The sequence below is a fragment of the Salmo salar genome, chromosome 17, assembly GCF_965601325.2.
Source record: "Salmo salar chromosome 17, fSalSal1, whole genome shotgun sequence".
Classification (NCBI taxonomy): domain Eukaryota; kingdom Metazoa; phylum Chordata; class Actinopteri; order Salmoniformes; family Salmonidae; genus Salmo; species Salmo salar.
Genome location: NC_138307.1, coordinates 87,950,043 through 87,973,575, shown reverse-complemented (window position 1 = coordinate 87,973,575; position 23,533 = coordinate 87,950,043). Strand labels below are relative to the sequence as shown.

Below are 23,533 nucleotides of genomic sequence, written 5' to 3'. Positions count from 1 at the left end.
AGCTCACAGATCACTGCACCTGTACATAGCCCATCTATAATTTAGCCCAAACAACTACCTCTTCCCCTACTGTATTTATTTAGTTTATTTTGCTCCTTTGCACCCCATTAACTCTATTTCTACTTTGCACTTTCTTCTACTACAAATCTACCATTCCAGTGTTTTACTTGCTATATTGTATTTACTTTGCCACCACGGACTTTTTTTGCCTTTACCTCCCTTATCGCACCTCATTTGCTCACATTGTATATAGACTTATTTTTCTACTGTATTATTGACTGTATGTTTGTTTTATTCCATGTGTAACTCTGTGTTGTTGTATGTTGTCGAACTGCTTTGCTTTATCTTGGCCAGGTCGCAGTTGTAAATGAGAACTTGTTCTCAACTAGCCTACCTGGTTAAATAAAGGACTTGTTCTCAACTAGCCTACCTGGTTAAATAAAGGACTTGTTCTCAACGAGCCTACCTGGTTAAATAAAGGACTTGTTCTCAACTAACCTACCTGGTTTAAATAAAGGACTTGTTCTCAACTAGCCTACCCTGGTTAAATAAAGGACTTGTTCTCAACTAGCCTACCTGGTTAAATAAAGGACTTGTTCTCAACTAGCCTACCTGGTTTAAATAAAGGACTTGTTCTCAACTAGCCTACCTGGTTAAATAAAGGACTTGTTCTCAACTAGCCTACCTGGTTTAAATAAAGGACTTGTTCTCAACTAGCCTACCTGGTTAAATAAAGGACTTGTTCTCAACTAGCCTACCTGGTTAAATAAAGGACTTGTTCTCAACTAGCCTACCTGGTTAAATAAAGGACTTGTTCTCAACTAGCCTACCTGGTTAAATAAAGGACTTGTTCTCAACTAGCCTACCTGGTTTAAATAAAGGTGAAATAAATAAATCAGTGAGGCTGTAGAAACACAGTGAAACAACCCACCTCCTCTCCATCATCCTCCTGGTCCCAGTTCCGGTCAGTCAGTTCTTTATCAGCAATCCTCTTCGCCATGACAACGCTGCTCTCTGGAAGACAACACAAGAGATAGTCGAGACACACACACACACACACACATTAATCCAACTGTGATTATTAACATATACACTTTTTAAAAAAATGTAGAGTTATTTAATAAGTGAGTTCTAGTGGTACATGATACAAGTTTACTATAAAACAAATACAATAAAACACTAGAGAATGTCAATAACAATATTTCAACATCAGGGACCTGGACGAACTAATGAACTCCAGTAAACTAAAGTTAACTACAGTAACTAGTTAATTAAGGTGAGTGATTTCCCCCCCATGTCCTGTTAAGACTGAGTTGATGTAGCTAGTTACTAGTAGCTAACTAGCGTTGATACTGATTTAAAAATCACACAAATTGTTGTACAAGAGAGTGAAAGTTGAGGACAAAAAAAGAGCACATATATATATATGTTCTTGTTTAGTGAATAGTTATGAGCTGCTAATTCTGAAATATCACCACAGGTAACTTTAGCTTGTACCATTACTATGGCTAAATGCCTGGTAGTAGCTAGCTAGATGTAATACTAGTTAGCTAACTAACGTTACATATAATCCAGTACGTATTTTCTCTTTTTGGTTTTTAAGGATCATTTCACCAACCATTTGTGGGTGGATTTCCTTTCCCTAATGTTAGCAAACTTTAATAAAAATGTGTGTCAATTTCAAAAGACAAAAGTAGCTAGCCGACTAAAGTTGGCGAACATCAACTGCCGGTAGCATGTAGCTAGCAAGCTAACTAGCTAGTTCGCTAACCAATTTAGCAATTTAGCTAGTTTTTTTTTGCATTATAGATCGGTATCTTTTAGGCACCGTCGTGTAGAGTAACGTTTAAAAAAAGTGTACTTTGTGTGTTTTAGCATGGCCTTATAAACAACATATTATTCCATGCTAGCTACTGTAGCATCACCGTCAATAACATGAACAACCATGAAGTCTCCTGCTAGCTGTGTTTTATAGGCCAACTACTGCTCAGATATCATTACATATAAAAGTTAACGTACCTTTTCCCTAATTAATTAAAATGTTTTCGATAAAACAACCCCCTTGATAGTAAAAACAAGTCCGAATTGCTATTAAACTTTGAATTGTCGCTGGGTGTCCGATCAGCGAGGAAGAAGCAAAGCGAGAGGTTTTACTCCACCCACGGAAATAGTGATTTATTTTGTTGTTATGGGGGTCAATGAGAGAGGTGTAGAATTTGGGTTTAATAAACTTATTAAAATGTAATTGCTAATTTGCTACATGAGCTTTTATTTATTTTGGCGGAATATAAGTTTCGTAATGGTTAGGCTGTAACCAATGCACTGATAAAAGTGGACGGATTTACTATTTCGTGAACTTGATTAATAAAAAATAAATAATAAAAAAAACAACGACTTTATGGTATTTATATGTGTATCTGCCCTCTCAGACCTCAGACTGCGTTTACACGCACACAATAATGCGATTATTATGGATAGTCGGATTCATGTAATAGTTCGATTAAAAACGTTTACATGCTTTGAAAGAAGAACGATTTCTCTAATAATCCTGTTGACATGGACACACCTGAAAAGGATGTCTGATGGAACTGATAAATTCAGTCAAAAATAAACGTTCTACCAACACAGCCAACATGTTATTGTTTTGGGGGGGAAGAATATTTGATTCTGAGTTTGTATGTGAAAATAATTACTTATAAGAAGTATAGATTCCGTTCCGAACTGACTCCTGCTAAAGATGGGTGTTCACTTGGCTGGTGCTAGCCATTGCTGAGGTCAAATACACTTCTGGAATGACGATTGTGTTTACACGTCCTAATAATTCGAAAGATTGCGTATGATTTTGACCGTACGCCGATTTTCAAGATAAACAGACGAAGGTGTTTACATGACTATTGCATAATCAGCCTTCTGCCATAATCCATTTAATATCAAAGTATTAGTGTGCATGGAAACATACTGAGTACAATAATAATTTGATATTAAACTGACCAAATTCAGCACTTGGTAAAGCAAGCCTTCCTCTTTTGAACGGGTATATATGAGTGGAAAAACTGAAAGTATTTATCTTATAAATAGTTTTAACATACAAACTGTATATGTCCGAACTCTTGGCAAAAATAACATAGTCACTGTAGTAAGAATGTTTTTTTTGGATCAGCAATTTTTTTGCATTTATTCAAAAGTCCCATCAGGTAGCTTGACTTCAGATGTGTCCATGTAAACAGGATTATTAGGGAAATCGTTCTTCTTGCAAAGCATGTAAACGCTTTTAAATGAACTATTATATTAACCTGTCTACAATAATCGCATTATAGTGTGCATGTAACCGTGCTCAGTAATGTCTCTACTTCCTGCCTGCGTTTCATCTTTGACAACATGTATTTCCATCGTTAGAGCGGTCACTTGATTATCTTGTCAATATAATAGAAAGTCTTCGGTTTAGTTTAGTAAAATTCTCCAGGCCTTTTTCACGCCGCCATTTCACAAAACGGAATCTCCGCGCGTCTCGTCTCCGATGGCCCAATGCGCAAGTGCGAAATATATGGACCATTCATGGGAGTTGTAGTCCTGTAGCAGAGTTTGAGATTCCTTCTGAGCTCGGTGTCTGTTTTAAAATATTTCTACTGAAATGCCCCCCCCAAAAAATAACCCCAAAACTCACTTCCTCAAGAGCCTTGTGATGAGGAGATTTACACACACACACGCACACACGCACACACACACACACACACACACACTCTTGGACTTGTGCCACACTATATATCTTGTCAGTGAGGCATTTGGGGCGTGTACAATATTCATACTGTATGTTTCAAAATAGACACAGAATGTGCTTGTGATACTTATGGCATGAGATGGTGTCTTCCTTCAACTCATTATGGCTCTACCCCATGCTAGATTACGGAGACGTAATTTATAGATCGACAGGTAAGGGTGCTCTCGAGCGGCTAGATGTTCTTTACCATTCGGCCATCAGATTTGCCACCAATGTTCCTTACAGGACACATCGCTGCACTCTATACTCTTCTAAACTGCTCATCTCTGTATATCCGTCGCAAGACCCACTGGTAGATGCTTATTTATAAAACCCTCTTAGGCCTCACTCCCCCCCTATCTGAGATATCTACTGCAGCCCTCATCCTCCACATACAACACCCGTTCTGCCAGTCACATTCTGTTAAAGGTCCCCAAAGCGAACACATCCCTGGGTCGCTCGTCTTTTCAGTTCGCTGCAGCTAGCGACTGGAACGAGCTGCAACAAACACTCAAACTGGACAGTTTTATCTCAAATCTCTTCATTCAAAGACTCAAATCATGGACACTCTTACTGACAGTTGTGGCTGCTTTGAGTGATGTATTGTTGTCTCTACCTTCTTGCCCTTTGTGCTGTTGTCTGTACCCAATAATATTTGTACCCTGTTTTGTTTTGCTACCATGTTGTGCTGCTACCATGTTGTGTTTCTACCATGCTGTGTTGTCATGTGTTGCTACCATGCTGTGTTGTTGTCTTAGGTTTCTCTTTATGTAGTGTTGTCTCTCTTTATGTAGTGTTGTGTTGTCTCTCTTGTCCTGATGTGTGTTTTGTCCTATATTTATATTTTATACAAAAATATACTTTTTATCCCAGGCCCCTGTCCCCGCAGGAGGCCTTTTGCCTTTCGGTGGGCCGTCATTGTAAATAAGAATTTGTTCTTAACTGACTTGCCTAGTTAAATAAAGGTTAAATAAAAAATAATACAAAATGAAAATAGCTAGGCTCCAGAGCTGCAGTAGGCCAGGCTGCAGTAGCCAGGCTGCAGTAGGCCATGGCTGCAGTAGACCATGCTGCAGTAGGCCAGGCTGCAGTAGACCAGGCTGCAGTAGACCATGGCTGCAGTAGACCATGGCTGCAGTAGACCATGGCTGCAGTAGACCAGGCTGCAGTAGACCAGGCTGCAGTAGACCATGGCTGCAGTAGACCAGGCTGCAGTAGGCCATGGCTGCAGTAGACCAGGCTGCAGTAGACCAGGCTGCAGTAGACCATGGCTGCAGTAGACCAGGCTGCAGTAGACCATGGCTGCAGTAGACAAGGCTGCAGTAGACAAGGCTGCAGTAGACAAGGCTGCAGTAGGCCATGCCTGCAGTAGACCAGGCAGCAGTAGGCCATGGCTGCAGTAGGCCAGGCTGCAGTAGACCATGGCTGCAGGCTACAGAGGCTCCAGGGACTGAGGGTAGAATGGCTCCAGTACTGCAGTAGGCCATGGCTGCAGTAGACCAGGCTGCAGTAGACCATGGCTGCAGTAGACCATGGCTGCAGTAGACCAGGCTGCAGTAGACAAGGCTGCAGTAGACAAGGCTGCAGTAGGCCATGCCTGCAGTAGACCAGGCAGCAGTAGGCCATGGCTGCAGTAGGCCAGGCTGCAGTAGGCCATGGCTGCAGGCTACAGAGGCTCCAGGGACTGAGGGTAGAATGGCTCCAGTACTGCAGTAGGCCATGGCTGCAGTAGACCAGGCTGCAGTAGACCATGGCTGCAGTAGCAGGCTGCGGGGGGCCGTGGCGGCAGTAGACCATGGCTGCAGTAGACCATGGCTGCAGGCTACAGAGGCTCCAGGGACTGAGGGTAGAATGGCTCCAGTACTGCAGTAGGCATGGCTGCAGTAGACCAGGCTGCAGTAGGCCAGGCTGCAGTAGACCAGGCTGCAGTAGACCATGGCTGCAGTAGGCCAGGCTGCAGACTACAGAGGCTCCAGGGACTAGGGAGGTAGAACTATAGAATAGTGTAGAGTTGGGAAGCAGAGCAGATGGCCGGTCTCCAAGCTCCCAGGATTCTCCAGTCCAGTGCCAGGGTCTTGACAAGGCAGGAACAGGTGCTGGAGAAAAGGAGGAAGTGAGCTGGGGGCTCTAGAGGCCCTTGACCAGGGGAAACTTCAGCCCGGAGCAGCTGGTCTGGCCAGGAGGAGAAGACAGTAGGCCGGGGAGCCTTGGGTTGGTTGGTTGGGCACTGCTAGAAAGAGAAAGCTGTTACAACGTGGAGAGAGCAGGGACAAAAAAAGGTCATTGAGGATAATTCAAGGTAAATATAAATGTAAGGTGCATGAAACAAAGAGGACCTCTAAAATAATTTTACAGTGGAGTGAAATGCATGCTGGGGAAGCCAACTACCATGGGTCAGTGGAGTGAAATGCATGCTGGGGAAGCCAACTACCATGGGTCAGTGGAGTGAAATGCATGCTGGGGAAGCCAACTACCATGGGTCAGTGGAGTGAAATGCATGCTGGGGAAGCCAACTACCATGGGTCAGTGGAGTGAAATGCATGCTGGGGAAGCCAACTACCATGGGTCAGTGGAGTGAAATGCATGCTGGGGAAGCCAACTACCATGGGTCAGTGGAGTGAAATGCATGCTGGGGAAGCCAACTACCATGGGTCAGTGGAGTGAAATGCATGCTGGGAAGCCAACTACCATGGGTCAGTGGAGTGAAATGCATGCTGGGAAGCCAACTACCATGGGTCAGTGGAGTGAAATGCATGCTGGGGAAGCCAACTACCATGGGTCAGTGGAGTGAAATGCATGCTGGGGAAGCCAACTACCATGGGTCAGTGGAGTGAAATGCATGCTGGGGAAGCCAACTACCATGGGTCAGTGGAGTGAAATGCATGCTGGGGAAGCCAACTACCATGGGTCAGTGGAGTGAAATGCATGCTGGGGAAGCCAACTACCATGGGTCAGTGGAGTGAAATGCATGCTGGGGAAGCCAACTACCATGGGTCAGTGGAGTGAAATGCATGCTGGGGAAGCCAACTACCATGGGTCAGTGGAGTGAAATGCATGCTGGGGAAGCCAACTACCATGGGTCAGTGGAGTGAAATGCATGCTGGGGAAGCCAACTACCATGGGTCAGTGGAGTGAAATGCATGCTGGGAAGCCAACTACCATGGGTCAGTGGAGTGAAATGCATGCTGGGAAGCCAACTACCATGGGTCAGTGGAGTGAAATGCATGCTGGGGAAGCCAACTACCATGGGTCAGTGGAGTGAAATGCATGCTGGGGAAGCCAACTACCATGGGTCAGTGGAGTGAAATGCATGCTGGGGAAGCCAACTACCATGGGTCAGTGGAGTGAAATGCATGCTGGGAAGCCAACTACCATGGGTCAGTGGAGTGAAATGCATGCTGGGAAGCCAACTACCATGGGTCAGTGTAGTGAAATGCATGCTGGGGAAGCCAACTACCATGGGTCAGTGGAGTGAAATGCATGCTGGGTAGCCAACTACCATGGGTCAGTGGAGTGAAATGCATGCTGGGGAAGCCAACTACCATGGGTCATTGGAGTGAAATGCATGCTGGGAAAGCCAACTACCATGGGTCAGTGGAGTGAAATGCATGCTGGGAAGCCAACTACCATGGGTCAGTGGAGTGAAATGCATGCTGGGGAAGCCAACTACCATGGGTCAGTGGAGTGAAATGCATGCTGGGAAGCCATCTAGCTTGCTGTATTGTTTTTTAAATTGACTGTTTACTTTTCAACTTGATAATGATATTCATTTGTCTTACCGGTATTCAGAGCATCAGTGAAGTGCATTAGGTTCAGTCATCCATAGAGGGCCTTGGTAGGCTATTCTCCAGCCCAGGGAGAAGGGGCGTAGATGGGGTAACAAAAGGAGGCCCTCTGCCTGCCTGCTGGGTGGAGGAGATTACCAGCCAGGCTGACAAAATGGAGGAGCCCTACTGGGCACTATGGGGGAAGCACTTCCATAGGCAGGTTAAGAGTTACACACACACACACACACACACACACACACACACACCACACACCACACACCACACACCACACACCCACACACCACACACACACACCACACACACACACACACAGTCACACAGTCACACAGTCACACACACACACACTGTTAGAATCACAGGCTTGTTATTTCCCTGGACAGACAGAGACTGTTTTAATCACTATGAGAGGATGTCAGACCCCCAGCGATTATTGCCGATGAGTTTCTGATTCTAACACGCCGTCAATACATCAGGACAAGGACAATACATGTTCAACCACAAGTTTGTTATTTCAGAGCTTCGTTCAGAGCAAAGAATTGAAATTGGATACACAGATAAATCCGGTACAATATTTGAAAGATATAAACAGCTTCTTTCAAACCATATAATTCCATATAAACTATTATAATGAACTATTTGTCTCATAGAAAACATCCCCATCTCTTTTAGTGATGTTCTGGAATTAAAATCCAGAGGTCTTAAATCATAATTCCTACAGCAGCCATCTCTAATAGCTGGTCTGTTCTCATCATGACATTAGCTACATCCAAAATGGCCACCTTATTCACTATATAGTGCACTACTTTGGACCAGGGCTCATAGGGCTCGGGTTATTAACGTCAGTGCACTTACGTAGCGAACAGCAGGGTTCCGTTTGGGACGCGTGTCGTATTTAAATGTCAATCAGGCGCTATGCAAATCGCCGAAGTAGAATTACACCCAATTAGTTTAGCGGCGTTATACAGTAATTAGTAGAGTGACAAATTAATTTCATGATTCAACACAATCACCATTATCAAAAGAAACGAGAACTACAATGCTAACTGTGGAATTAATGTGTATTTCTCTCCTAGGAATAGTTACAGGGTACTAACTAGTGACAGGGAAGGGTACTAACTAGTGACAGGGAAGGGTACTAACTAGTGACAGGGAAGGGTACTAACTAGTGACAGGGAAGGGTACTAACTAGTGACAGGGAAGGGTACTAACTAGTGACAGGGAAGGGTACTAACTAGTGACAGGGAAGGATACTGACTAGTGACAGGGAAGGGTACTAACTAGTGACAGGGAAGGGTACTAACTAGTGACAGGGAAGGGTACTAACTAGTGACAGGGAAGGATACTGACTAGTGACTGGGAAGGGTACTAACTAGTGACAGGGAAGGGTACTAACTAGTGGCAGGGAAGGGTACTAACTAGTGACAGGGAAGGGTACTAACTAGTGACAGGGAAGGGTACTAACTAGTGAAAGGGAAGGGTACTAACTAGTGACTGGGAAGGGTACTAACTAGTGACAGGGAAGGGTACTAACTAGTGACAGGGAAGGATACTGACTAGTGACTGGGAAGGGTACTAACTAGTGACTGGGAAGGGTACTAACTAGTGACAGGGAAGGATACTGACTAGTGACTGGGAAGGGTACTAACTAGTGACTGGGAAGGGTACTAACTAGTGACAGGGAAGGATACTGACTAGTGACTGGGAAGGGTACTAACTAGTGACTGGGAAGGGTACTAACTAGTGACAGGGAAGGGAACTAACTAGTGACAGGGAAGGGTACTAACTAGTGACAGGGAAGGGTACTAACTAGTGACAGGGAAGGGTACTAACTAGTGACTGGGAAGGGTACTAACTAGTGACAGGGAAGGGTACTAACTAGTGACTGGGAAGGGTACTAACTAGTGACTGGGAAGGGTACTAACTAGTGACTGGGAAGGGTACTAACTAGTGACAGGGGAGGATGCAGAAAGCTGTGTCCTATTGGCTGTTAGGGAGGATACAGAAGAAAACGTTTTAGTGGTATACGGCTTTATAGAAATTACAAAATAAATGTTTAAAAAAGTTATATACTCCTATACTCTGATGTTAAATGAAAGTCAAATTAATCCTCAAGCCCGATATCACTGTGTACCAAGCCCGATATCACTGTGTACCAAGCCTGATATCACTGTGTACCAAGCCTGATATCACTGTGTACCAAGCCTGATATCACTGTGTACCCAAGCCTGATATCACTGTGTACTAAACCTGATATCACTGTGTACCAAGCCTGATATCACTGTGTACCCAAGCCTGATATCACTGTGTACCCTAACCTGATATCACTGTGTACCAAGCCTGATATCACTGTGTACCAAGCCTGATATCACTGTGTACCCAAGCCTGATATCACTGTGTACCCTAACCTGATATCACTGTGTACCAAGCCTGATATCACTGTGTACAAAGCCTGATATCACTGTGTACCCTAACCTGATATCACTGTGTACTAAACCTAATATCACTGTGTACCAAGCCTGATATCACTGTGTACCAAGCCTGATATCACTGTGTACCAAGCTTGATATCACTGTGTACCCTAACCTGATATCACTGTGTACCAAGCCTGATATCACTGTGTACCAAGCCTGATATCACTGTGTACCCTAACCTGATATCACTGTGTACTAAACCTGATATCACTGTGTACCAAGCCTGATATCACTGTGTACCAAGCCTGATATCACTGTGTATCAAGCTTGATATCACTGTGTACCCTAACCTGATATCACTGTGTACCAAGCCTGATATCACTGTGTACCAAACCTGATATCACTGTGTACCAAGCCTGATATCACTGTATCCTCAAGCCTGATATCACTGTGTACCAAGCCTGATATCACTGTGTACCAAACCTGATATCACTGTGTACCAAGCCTGATATCACTGTGTACCCTAACCTGATATCACTGTGTACCAAGCCTGATGTCACTGTGTACCAAGCCTGATATCACTGTGTACCCTAATCTGATATCACTGTGTACTAAACCTGATATCACTGTGTACCAAGCCTGATATCACTGTGTTCCAAGCCTGATATCACTGTGTACCAAGCTTGATATCACTGTGTACCAAGCCTGATATCACTGTGTACCAAGCCTGATATCACTGTGTACCAAGCCTGATATCACTGTGTACCAAGCCTGATATCACTGTGTACCAAACCTGATATCACTGTGTACCAAGCCTGATATCACTGTGTACCCAAGCCTGATATCACTGTGTACCAAACCTGATATCACTGTGTACCAAACCTGATATCACTGTGTACCAAGCCTGATATCACTGTGTACCCAAGCCTGATATCACTGTGTACCAAACCTGATATCACTGTGTACCAAGCCTGATATCACTGTGTACCCAAGCCTGATATCACTGTGTACCAAACCTGATATCACTGTGTACCAAGCTTGATATCACTGTGTACCAAGCCTGATATCACTGTGTACCAAGCCTGATATCACTGTGTACCAAGCCCGATATCACTGTGTACCAAGCTTGATTATCACTGTGTACCAAACCAGATATCACTGTGTACCAAGCTTGATTATCACTGTGTACCAAACCAGATATCACTGTGTACCAAGCCTGATATCACTGTGTACCAAGCCTGATATCACTGTGTACCAAGCCTGATATCACTGTGTACCCTAATCTGATATCACTGTGTACCAAGCCTGATATCACTGTGTACCAAGCCCGATATCACTGTGTACCAAGCCTGATATCATTGTGTACCAAGCCTGATATCACTGTGTACCCTAACCTGATATCACTGTGTACCAAGCCTGATATCACTGTGTACCAAGCCTGATATCACTGTGTACCAAGCCTGATATCACTGTGTACCAAGCCTGATATCACTGTGTACCAAGCCTGATATCACTGTGTACCAAGCCTGATATCACTGTGTACCAAGCCTGATATCACTGTGTACCAAGCCTGATATCACTGTGTACCAAGCCTGATATCACTGTGTACCAAGCCTGATATCACTGTGTACCAAGCCTGATATCACTGTGTACCAAGCCTGATATCACTGTGTACCCTAACCTGATATCACTGTGTACCAAGCCTGATATCACTGTGTACCAAGCCTGATATCACTGTGTACCAAGCCTGATATCACTGTGTACCCAAGCCTGATATCACTGTGTACCCTAACCTGATATCACTGTGTACCAAGCCTGATATCACTGTGTACCCAAGCCTGATATCACTGTGTACCAAGCCTGATATCACTGTGTACCAAGCCTGATATCACTGTGTACCAAGCCTGATATCACTGTGTACCAAGCCTGATATCACTGTGTACCAAGCCTGATATCACTGTGTACCCAAGCCTGATATCACTGTGTACCCTAACCTGATATCACTGTGTACCAAGCCTGATATCACTGTGTACCCAAGCCTGATATCACTGTGTACCAAGCCTGATATCACTGTGTACCAAGCCTGATATCACTGTGTACCAAACCTGATATCACTGTGTAACAAGCCTGATATCACTGTGTACCAAGCCTGATATCACTGTGTACCAAGCCTGATATCACTGTGTACCCAAGCCTGATATCACTGTGTACCAAGCCTGATATCACTGTGTACCAAGCCTGATATCACTGTGTACCAAACCTGATATCACTGTGTAACAAGCCTGATATCACTGTGTACCAAGCCTGATATCACTGTGTACCAAGCCTGATATCACTGTGTACCCTAACCTGATATCACTGTGTACCAAGCCTGATATCACTGTGTACCAAGCCCGATATCACTGTGTACCAAGCCTGATATCACTGTGTACCAAGCCTGATATCACTGTGTACCAAGCCCGATATCACTGTGTACCAAGCCCGATATCACTGTGTACCCAAGCCTGATATCACTGTGTACCAAGCCTGATATCACTGTGTACCCAAGCCTGATATCACTGTGTACCAAACCTGATATCACTGTGTACCCAAGCCTGATATCACTGTGTACCAAGCCTGATATCACTGTGTACCAAGCCTGATATCACTGTGTACCAAACCTGATATCACTGTGTACCAAGCCTGATATCACTGTGTACCCAAGCCTGATATCACTGTGTACCCTAACCTGATATCACTGTGTACCAAGCCTGATATCACTGTGTACCAAGCCTGATATCACTGTGTACCAAGCCTGATATCACTGTGTACCAAACCTGATATCACTGTGTACCAAGCCTGATATCACTGTGTACCCAAGCCTGATATCACTGTGTACCCTAACCTGATATCACTGTGTACCAAGCCTGATATCACTGTGTACCAAGCCTGATATCACTGTGTACCAAACCTGATATCACTGTGTACCAAGCCTGATATCACTGTGTACCCTAACCTGATATCACTGTGTACCAAGCCTGATATCACTGTGTACCAAGCCTGATATCACTGTGTACCAAGCCTGATATCACTGTGTACCAAGCCTGATATCACTGTGTACCAAGCCTGATATCACTGTGTACCCTAACCTGATATCACTGTGTACCCTAACCTGATATCACTGTGTACCAAGCCTGATATCACTGTGTACCAAGCCTGATATCACTGTGTACCAAGCCTGATATCACTGTGTACCAAGCCTGATATCACTGTGTACCCTAACCTGATATCACTGTGTACCCTAACCTGATATCACTGTGTACCCTAACCTGATATCACTGTGTACCAAGCCTGATATCACTGTGTACCAAACCTGATATCACTGTGTACCAAGCCTGATATCACTGTGTACCAAGCCTGATATCACTGTGTACCAAGCCTGATATCACTGTGTACCAAGCCATGTGGGTTGGAAAAGGAGTAAAATTAAATTAAATAAAAAATAGAAGCATAAATCAAACCAGGGATCTTTGTTTCCTCTCATGAAAGAGACAATCAACACGAGTCTCTCTTAACTCCCCCACAACATCTCAGGTCCTGCAGTATTAAAGGCCCAGTGCAGTCAAAAACATGATTTTCTTATGTTTTATATATTTCCACACTATGAGGTTGGAATAATACTGTGAAAAATGACGATAATGCTGTTTTAGTATAAGAGCTGTTTGGAAAGACTGCCTGAAATGTCAGCCTGTTTTGGTTCGTTAGTTAATAGACCAATAAGAAAGAGAGTTCCAAACCTCTCTGCCAATAACAGCTAGTTTTTAGTTTTCCCCTCCCCACTCAGACCACTCCCAGAGACAGTCCTAGGAAAATACTTGCTTGAGAAATTGCTTTTTGCTAAGAAGCTATTTGTGTTTCTCTTTTTACCATTTTAATTTAAAAATAATCACATTAAGCATCACTGTTGATTCCTCTCATGGTTTTCTGGCTGCATCCCAACCGGCACCCTATTCCCTACATAGTGCACTACTTTAGACCAGGGTCAGTAGGACTCTGGCACCCTATTCCTTACATAGTGCACTACTTTAGACCAGGGTCAGTAGGACTCTGGCACCCTATTCCCTACATAGTGCACTACTTTAGACCAGGGTCAGTAGGACTCTGGCACCCTATTCCCTACATAGTGCACTACTTTAGACCAGGGTCAGTAGGACTCTGGCACCCTATTCCCTACATAGTGCACTACTTTAGACCAGGGTCAGTAGGACTCTGGCACCCTATTCCCTACATAGTGCACTCCTGTTGATCAAAACCCTAGGGGCCCTGGTCAGAATAAGTGCACTATATAGGGAATAGGGTACCATTTGGGACACCCCCTCCTCTGACTTCAACATACGGTTTGCCTGTCCCTCAACTGTTTAGACACACAGCCTTAAGCTGCTATCATTATTCTCTGGCAAACATGAGTACAACAGCTAGACTGGAGAACGCTGCTGTAAGGCATGATGGGAATTTCATTTGGCCACTGCCTCAACGGCATTATGACAGTGGTATAGACCATCTACTGTACAGGGTTACATTATAGACCTCTGGTACTTCCTGTTTCCTCAACCATCCAGATTAAACATACATTACGTTATGACAGTGGTACTTCCTGTTTCCTCAACCATCCAGATTAAACATACATTACATTATAGACCTCTGTCACTTCCTGTTTCCTCAACCATCCAGATTAAACATACATTACGTTATGACAGTGGTACTTCCTGTTTCCTCAACCATCCAGATTAAACATACATTACGTTATGACAGTGGTACTTCCTGTTTCCTCAACCATCCAGATTAAACATACATTACGTTATGACAGTGGTACTTCCTGTTTCCTCAACCATCCAGATTAAACATACATTACGTTATGACAGTGGTACTTCCTGTTTCCTCAACCATCCAGATTAAACATACATTACATTATTGACCTCTGTCACTTCCTGTTTCCTCAACCATCCAGATTAAACATACATTACACTATGACAGTGGTACTTCCTGTTTCCTCAACCATCCAGATTAAACATACATTACATTATGACAGTGGTACTTCCTGTTTCCTCAACCATCCAGATTAAACATACATTACATTATTGACCTCTGTCACTTCCTGTTTCCTCAACCATCCAGATTAAATATACATTACGTTATGACAGTGGTACTTCCTGTTTCCTCAACCATCCAGATTAAACATACATTACGTTATGACAGTGGTACTTCCTGTTTCCTCAACCATCCAGATTAAACATACATTACGTTATGACAGTGGTACTTCCTGTTTCCTCAACCATCCAGATTAAACATACATTACGTTATGACAGTGGTACTTCCTGTTTCCTCAACCATCCAGATTAAACATACATTACGTTATGACAGTGGTACTTCCTGTTTCCTCAACCATCCAGATTAAACATACATTACATTATGACAGTGGTACTTCCTGTTTCCTCAACCATCCAGATTAAACATACATTACATTATAGACCTCTGTCACTTCCTGTTTCCTCAACCATCCAGATTAAACATACATTACGTTATGACAGTGGTACTTCCTGTTTCCTCAACCATCCAGATTAAACATACATTACATTATTGACCTCTGTCACTTCCTGTTTCCTCAACCATCCAGATTAAACATACATTACGTTATGACAGTGGTACTTCCTGTTTCCTCAACCATCCAGATTAAACATACATTACATTATGACAGTGGTACTTCCTGTTTCCTCAACCATCCAGATTAAACATACATTACATTATTGACCTCTGTCACTTCCTGTTTCCTCAACCATCCAGATTAAACATACATTACATTATGACAGTGGTACTTCCTGTTTCCTCAACCATCCAGATTAAACATACATTACATTATTGACCTCTGTCACTTCCTGTTTCCTCAACCATCCAGATTAAACATACATTACATTATGACAGTGGTACTTCCTGTTTCCTCAACCATCCAGATTAAACATACATTACATTATTGACCTCTGTCACTTCCTGTTTCCTCAACCATCCAGATTAAACATACATTACATTATAGACCTCTGTCACTTCCTGTTTCCTCAACCATCCAGATTAAACATACATTACGTTATGACAGTGGTACTTCCTGTTTCCTCAACCATCCAGATTAAACATACATTACATTATGACAGTGGTACTTCCTGTTTCCTCAACCATCCAGATTAAACATACATTACACCAACCACGGGGTTTACAAATGGACATGACTTGTTATTTAAAGGTCTATAGTTATGATACTAACACTAACTTCTATGAAGTGTGATAATTAACATTCCTGGTTGTCTTTTCAAAAAACCCTCCTTACATACCAATCACCTGGGTTGAGTCTGAAATGGCTTCCTAGTCCCCTTAATTAGTGCACTACTTTTGTCCAGAGTCCTATGGTTAAAAGTAGTGCACTATATAGGGAACGGGTTGTCATTTCAGACACTTCCTGTTCCTGATGGGCGTGGTGTTGTTACTTGAGTTTGTGTTTTGTACTTGATGAGACTAAAACGTTATCCACAAAACGTTTTGCCTCTATGCAGGAGGGTTTGTTGTTTATCCCTGATGAGAATTTAATTCACTTCCCTTTGTGTGCTGAGAAGAGAAAACATCGGCGTGCCTCTCTCTCCCCCCAGCTCGGCAAAAAGAAAAGAGAGCAGAGCCACAGACAATAAACAGACAGCAGGAGATTTTTCCTTCATCCTGAAGTTCAGAATAGCAGTGAGTCACTAGAAAGGATCAGTCCCAAATGGCAACATATTCCCTATATAGTGCACTACTTTTGACACGAGCCTTATGGGTCCTGGTCAAAAGTAGTGCACTATATAGGGAATAAGGGCACCATTTTTTTGGGGGACACAGTAAAAAAACCAAGATTCAGTATATCTCCACATGCGATTTTTTTTTTTCTCACCAGGACTGAACAATACAAGGTTTTACAAAGAGAGTGCTGAGATTCAACGAATCACAATTGTTTATTTTTAGAGGCGAATGTAATTTTGTGGACAAAGCCAAAAACCATTTCCATAGTGATACAATTACACTCTGGATGCTAGCGAAATGGCACCGATTCCCACAGTGCACTTCTTCTGACCACTAACAGTAGGGTTCGACAGTATTCAACAAGCACAGCACTTACACAAATGACTGATGATTGGCTGAGAGAAATTGATGATTAAAAAAAAAGAAATTGTGAGTGGGGCTGTTTTGTTAGACTTCCGTGTGGATTTTGACATTTATTGATCTTAGTTTGCCGCTGGAAAAACGTATGTGTTATGACTTTGCATCCCCTGCTATATTGTGGATAAAGAGTTACCTGTCTAACAGAACACAGAGGGGGGTTCTTTAATTGGAATCCTCTCCAACATAATCCAGGTAGAATCGGGCATTCCCCAGGGCAGCTGTTTAGGCTCATTACTTTGTTCCATCTTTACTAATGAATTGCCATTGGCTTTGAGTAAAGCCAGAGTGTCACGGTTGTCGTAGGAATGAGCGGACCAAAGTGCAGCGTGTGTCTCGTTCCGCATTTTATTTATACTGTGAAACTACGCAATACATAAATACACTGAATGAAAAACCAAACAAACCATGACGCAGAGATGAACACATACACAACTCAAAATAAATCACCCACAAAACCAAGGTGGAAAAAAACCCTACTTAAGTATGATCTCCAATTAGAGACAACAAGGACCAGCTGCCTCTAATTGGAGATCATCCCCAAACAAAACACCAACATAGAAATACAAAACTAGAACCTAAACATAGAAATACAAAACATAGAGAGAGAAGAAAAAAAACCTGTCACGCCCTGACCTACTCTACCATAGAAAATAACATCTTTCTATGGTCAGGGCGTGACACAGAGTGTCTATGTATTGTGATGACTCAACACTATACATGTCAGCTACTACAGCGACTGAAATGACTGCAACACTTAACAAAGAGCTGCAGTTAGTTTCAGAGTGGGTGGCAAGGAATAAATTAGCCCAAAATATTTCTAAAACTAAAAGCATTGTATTTGGGACAAATCGTTCTCTAAACCCTAAACCTCAACTCAATCTTGTAATAAATAATGTGGAAATTGAGCAAGTTGAAGTGACTAAAATGCTTGGAGTAACCCTGGATTGTAAACTGTCCTGGTCAAAACATAATGATACAACAGTAGCTAAGATGGGGAGAAGTCTGTCTATAATAAAGCAATGTTCTGCCTTCTTAACAACACTATCAACAAGGCAGGTCCTACAGGCCCTAGTTTCTACCTTCTTAACAACACTATCAACAAGGCAGGTCCTACAGGCCCTAGTTTCTACCTTCTTAACAACACTATCAACAAGGCAGGTCCTACAGGCCCTAGTTTCTACCTTCTTAACAACACTATCAACAAGGCAGGTCCTACAGGCCCTAGTTTCTACCTTCTTAACAACACTATCCACAAGGCAGGTCCTACAGGCCCTAGTTTCTACCTTCTTAACAACACTATCAACAAGGCAGGTCCTACAGGCCCTAGTTTCTACCTTCTTAACAACACTATCAACAAGGCAGGTCCTACAGGCCCTAGTTTCTACCTTCTTAACAACACTATCAACAAGGCAGGTCCTACAGGCCCTAGTTTCTACCTTCTTAACAACACTATCAACAAGGCAGGTCCTACAGGCCCTAGTTTCTACCTTCTTAACAACACTATCAACAAGGCAGGTCCTACAGGCCCTAGTTTCTACCTTCTTAACAACACTATCAACAAGGCAGGTCCTACAGGCCCTAGTTTCTACCTTCTTAACAACACTATCAACAAGGCAGGTCCTACAGGCCCTAGTTTCTACCTTCTTAACAACACTATCAACAAGGCAGGTCCTACAGGCCCTAGTTTCTACCTTCTTAACAACACTATCAACAAGGCAGGTCCTACAGGCCCTAGTTTCTACCTTCTTAACAGCACTATCAACAAGGCAGGTCCTACAGGCCCTAGTTTCTACCTTCTTAACAGCACTATCAACAAGGCAGGTCCTACAGGCCCTAGTTTCTACCTTCTTAACAACACTATCAACAAGGCAGGTCCTACAGGCCCTAGTTTCTACCTTCTTAACAGCACTATCAACAAGGCAGGTCCTACAGGCCCTAGTTTTGTCACACCTGGACTACTGTTCAGTCGTGTGGTCAGGTGCCACAAAGAGGGACCTCAGGAAATTGCATTTGTCTCAGAACAGGGCAGCGCGGCTGGCTCTTGGATGTACACAGAGAGCTAACATTAATAATATGCATGTCAATCTCTCCTGGCTGAAAGTGGAGGACAGATTGACTTCATCACCACTTGTATTTATGAGAGGTATTGGCATGTTGAAAGCACCGAGCTGTCTGTTTAAACTACTGGCACACAGCTCAGACACCCATCCATACGCCACAAGACATGCCACCAGAGGTCTGTTTAAACTACTGGCACACAGCTCAGACACCCATACATACCCCACAAGACATGCCACCAGAGGTCTGTTTAAACTACTGGCACACAGCTCATACACCCATACATACCCCACAAGACATGCCACCAGAGGTCTGTTTAAACTACTGGCACACAGCTCAGACACCCCATCCATACCCCACAAGACATGCCACCAGAGGTCTGTTTAAACTACTGGCACACAGCTCAGACACCCATCCATACTCCACAAGACATGCCACCAGAGGTCTGTTTAAACTACTGGCACACAGCTCAGACACCCATCCATACCCCACAAGACATGCCACCAGAGGTCTGTCTAAACTACTGGCACACAGCTCATACACCCATACATACCCCACAAGACATGCCACCAGAGGTCTGTCTAAAACTACTGGCACACAGCTCATACACCCATACATACCCCACAAGACATGCCACCAGAGGTCTGTCTAAAACTACTGGCACACAGCTCATACACCCATCCATACCCCACAAGACATGCCACCAGAGGTCTGTCTAAACTACTGGCACACAGCTCAGACACCCATACATACCCCACAAGACATGCCACCAGAGGTCTGTTTAAACTACTGGCACACAGCTCATACACCCATACATACCCCACAAGACATGCCACCAGAGGTCTGTCTAAACTACTGGCACACAGCTCAGACACTCATACATACCCCACAAGACATGCCACCAGAGGTCTGTCTAAACTACTGGCACACAGCTCAGACACCCCATCCATACCCCACAAGACATGCCACCAGAGGTCTGTTTAAACTACTGGCACACAGCTCATACACCCATACATACCCCACAAGACATACCACCAGAGGTCTGTCTAAAACTACTGGCACACAGCTCAGACACCCATACATACCCCACAAGACATACCACCAGAGGTCTGTCTAAAACTACTGGCACACAGCTCAGACACCCATACATACCCCACAAGACATGCCACCAGAGGTCTCTTCACAGTCCCCAAGTCCAGAACAGACTATGGGAGGAGCACAGTACTACATAGAGCCATGACTACATGGAACTCTATTCCACATCAGGTAACTGATGCAGCAGGAGAATCAGATTTAAAAAACAGATTAAAAAACACCTTATGGAACAGCGTGGACTACACACACACACACACACACACACACACACACACACACACACACGCACACACACACACACACACACGCACACACACACAGACACACACACACACACACACACACACACACACACACACACACACACACACACACACACACACACACACACACACACACGCTAGCACACACAAACACACACACACACACACACACACACACACACACACACACACACACACACACACACACACACAACACACACACACACACGCTAGCATACACACTATACACACTATACACACATGGATTTAGTACTGTAGATATGTGGTAGTGGTGGAGTAGGGGGCCTGAGGGCACACAGTGTATTGTAATGTTTTTAAAATGGTATAAACTGCCTTAATTTTGTTGGACCCCCAGGAAGAGTAAGTGCTGCCTTGGGATGTATCCAGTATGTATTTCCCAGGGGACTGCAGCATCGAGAGATGAGCTGTTCACTTCCTTACCGTCTTTGTAAATGCCTTCTCTCATCAAGCAGATCTTTAAACAGACAGAGACAGGAGAACCAGTACTTAGCTAGTCTGTTTATCTTGGATACAGTTAAAGCTAAAGTGGACATCTGTGTCCCAAATGGTATTCTATTCACCTATATAGTACACTACTTTTGACAAGAGCCCTATTTGGAATATAGGGAATAGGGTGCCGTTTAGGGTGTCATAGGGAATAGGGTGCCATTTAGGGTGTCATAGGGAATAGGGTGCCGTTTAGGGTGCCATAGGGAATAGGGTGCCATTTAGGGTGTCGTAGGGAATAGGGTGCCATTTAGGATGCCATTTAGGGTGTCATAGGGAATAGGGTGCCGTTTAGGGTGTCATAGGGAATAGGGTGCCGTTTAGGGTGCCGTTTAGGGTGTCATAGGGAATAGGGTGCCGTTTAGGGTGCCATAGGGAATAGGGTGCCATTTAGGGTGTCGTAGGGAATAGGGTGCCATTTAGGATGCCATTTAGGGTGTCATAGGGAATAGGGTGCCGTTTAGGGTGCCGATTAGGGTGTCATAGGGAATAGGGTGCTGTTTAGGGTGCTATTTAGGGTGCTATAGGGAATAGGGTGCCATTTAGGGTGCCATAGGGAATAGGGTGCCGTTTAGGGTGCCATTTAGGGTGTTAGGGAATAGGGTGCCGATTAGGGTGTCATAGGGAATAGGGTGCCGTTTAGGGTGCCATAGGGAATAGGGTGCCATTTAGGGTGCCATTTAGGGTGTCATAGGGAATAGGGTGCCGTTTAGGGTGCCGATTAGGGTGTCATAGGGAATAGGGTGCCGTTTAGGATGCCGTTTAGGGTGTCATAGGGAATAGGGTGCCATTTAGGGTGCTATTTAGGGTGTCATAGGAAATAGGGTGCCGTTTAGGGTGCCGATTTGGGTGTCATAGAGAATAGGGTGCCATTTAGGGTGCCATTTAGGGTGCCATAGAGAATAGGGTGCCATTTAGGGTGTCATAGGGAATAGGGTGCCGTTTAGGGTGCCGATTTGGGTGTCATAGGGAATAGGGTGCCATTTAGGGTGCAATTTAGGGTGCCAAACGGGATGCAGAGGATGTGAATCTTTTTCTTCTTGGCATCACCAGATGGCTGCCAGGTGGAAGTGGACCACCATGGACAAGATGGCTGCCTGGTGGAAGTGGGCCACCATGGACAAGATGGCTGCCTGATTGAAGTGGGCCACCATGGACAAGATGGCTGCCTGATTGAAGTGGGCCACCATGGACAAGATGGCTGCCTGATTGAAGTGGACCACCATGGACAAGATGGCTGCCTGGTTGAAGTGGACCACCATGGACAAGATGGCTGCCTGGTTGAAGTGGGGCACCATGGACAAGATGGCTGCCTGGTTGAAGTGGACCACCATGGACAAGATGGCTGCCTGGTTGAAGTGGACCACCATGGACAAGATGGCTGCCTGATTGAAGTGGGCCACCATGGACAAGATGGCTGCCTGGTTGAAGTGGACCACCATGGACAAGATGGCTGCCTGGTTGAAGTGGACCACCATGGACAAGATGGCTGCCAGGTGGAAGTGGACCACCATGGACAAGATGGCTGCCTGGTGGAAGTGGGCCACCATGGACAAGATGGCTGCCTGGTTGAAGTGGACCACCATGGACAAGATGGCTGCCAGGTGGAAGTGGACCACCATGGACAAGATGGCTGCCTGGTGGAAGTGGGCCACCATGGACAAGATGGCTGCCTGGTTGAAGTGGACCACCATGGACAAGATGGCTGCCTGGTTGAAGTGGACCACCATGGACAAGATGGCTGCCTGGTTGAAGTGGGCCACCATGGACAAGATGGCTGCCTGGTTGAAGTGGACCACCATGGACAGGATGGCTGCCTGGTTGAAGTGGACCACCATGGACAAGATGGCTGCCTGGTGGAAGTGGACCACCATGGACAAGATGGCTGCCTGGTTGAAGTGGACCACCATGGACAGGATGGCTGCCTGGTTGAAGTGGACCACCATGGACAAGATGGCTGCCTGGTTGAAGTGGGCCACCATGGACAAGATGGCTGCCTGGTTGAAGTGGACCACCATGGACAAGATGGCTGCCTGGTGGAAGTGGACCACCATGGACAAGATGGCTGCCTGGTGGAAGTGGACCACCATGGACAAGATGGCTGCCTGGTGGAAGTGGACCACCATGGACAAGATCGCTGCCTGATTGAAGTGGACCACCATGGACAAGATGGCTGCCTGGTTGAAGTGGACCACCATGGACAAGATGGCTGCCTGGTTGAAGTGGACCACCATGGACAGGATGGCTGCCTGGTTGAAGTGGGCCACCACTGACAAGATGGCTGCCTGGTTGAAGTGGACCACCACTGACAAGATGGCTGCCTGGTGGAAGTGGACCACCACTAACAAACACTCTCTTTCACATTGAGAAGAAGTTGTCTATCTGGATAGTGATACGCCATCAGCTAATGTAAAG

General features: G+C 44.6%; 1 protein-coding gene across 3 annotated transcripts in view; it reads right to left on the bottom strand.

Moving 5' to 3' along the window:
• LOC106594813 (nuclear pore complex protein Nup50) overlaps nucleotides 1-2,178 on the bottom strand; it is a 38,095-nt gene extending 35,917 nt beyond the window's left edge. For all 3 annotated transcript variants that reach the window (XR_014381262.1, XR_014381263.1, XM_082964359.1), the window contains exons 1-2: nucleotides 2,020-2,178; nucleotides 932-1,014 (exon numbers count right to left, since the gene is read on the bottom strand). Coding sequence is in view for 1 of the 3 variants with exons in the window: in XM_082964359.1 (XP_082820485.1) it covers nucleotides 932-1,000 (69 nt within the window). In the remaining 2 variants the exon portion in view is untranslated. The remainder of the gene's footprint in view (nucleotides 1-931; nucleotides 1,015-2,019) is intronic.
• Nucleotides 2,179-23,533: the final 21,355 nt, after the last annotated feature.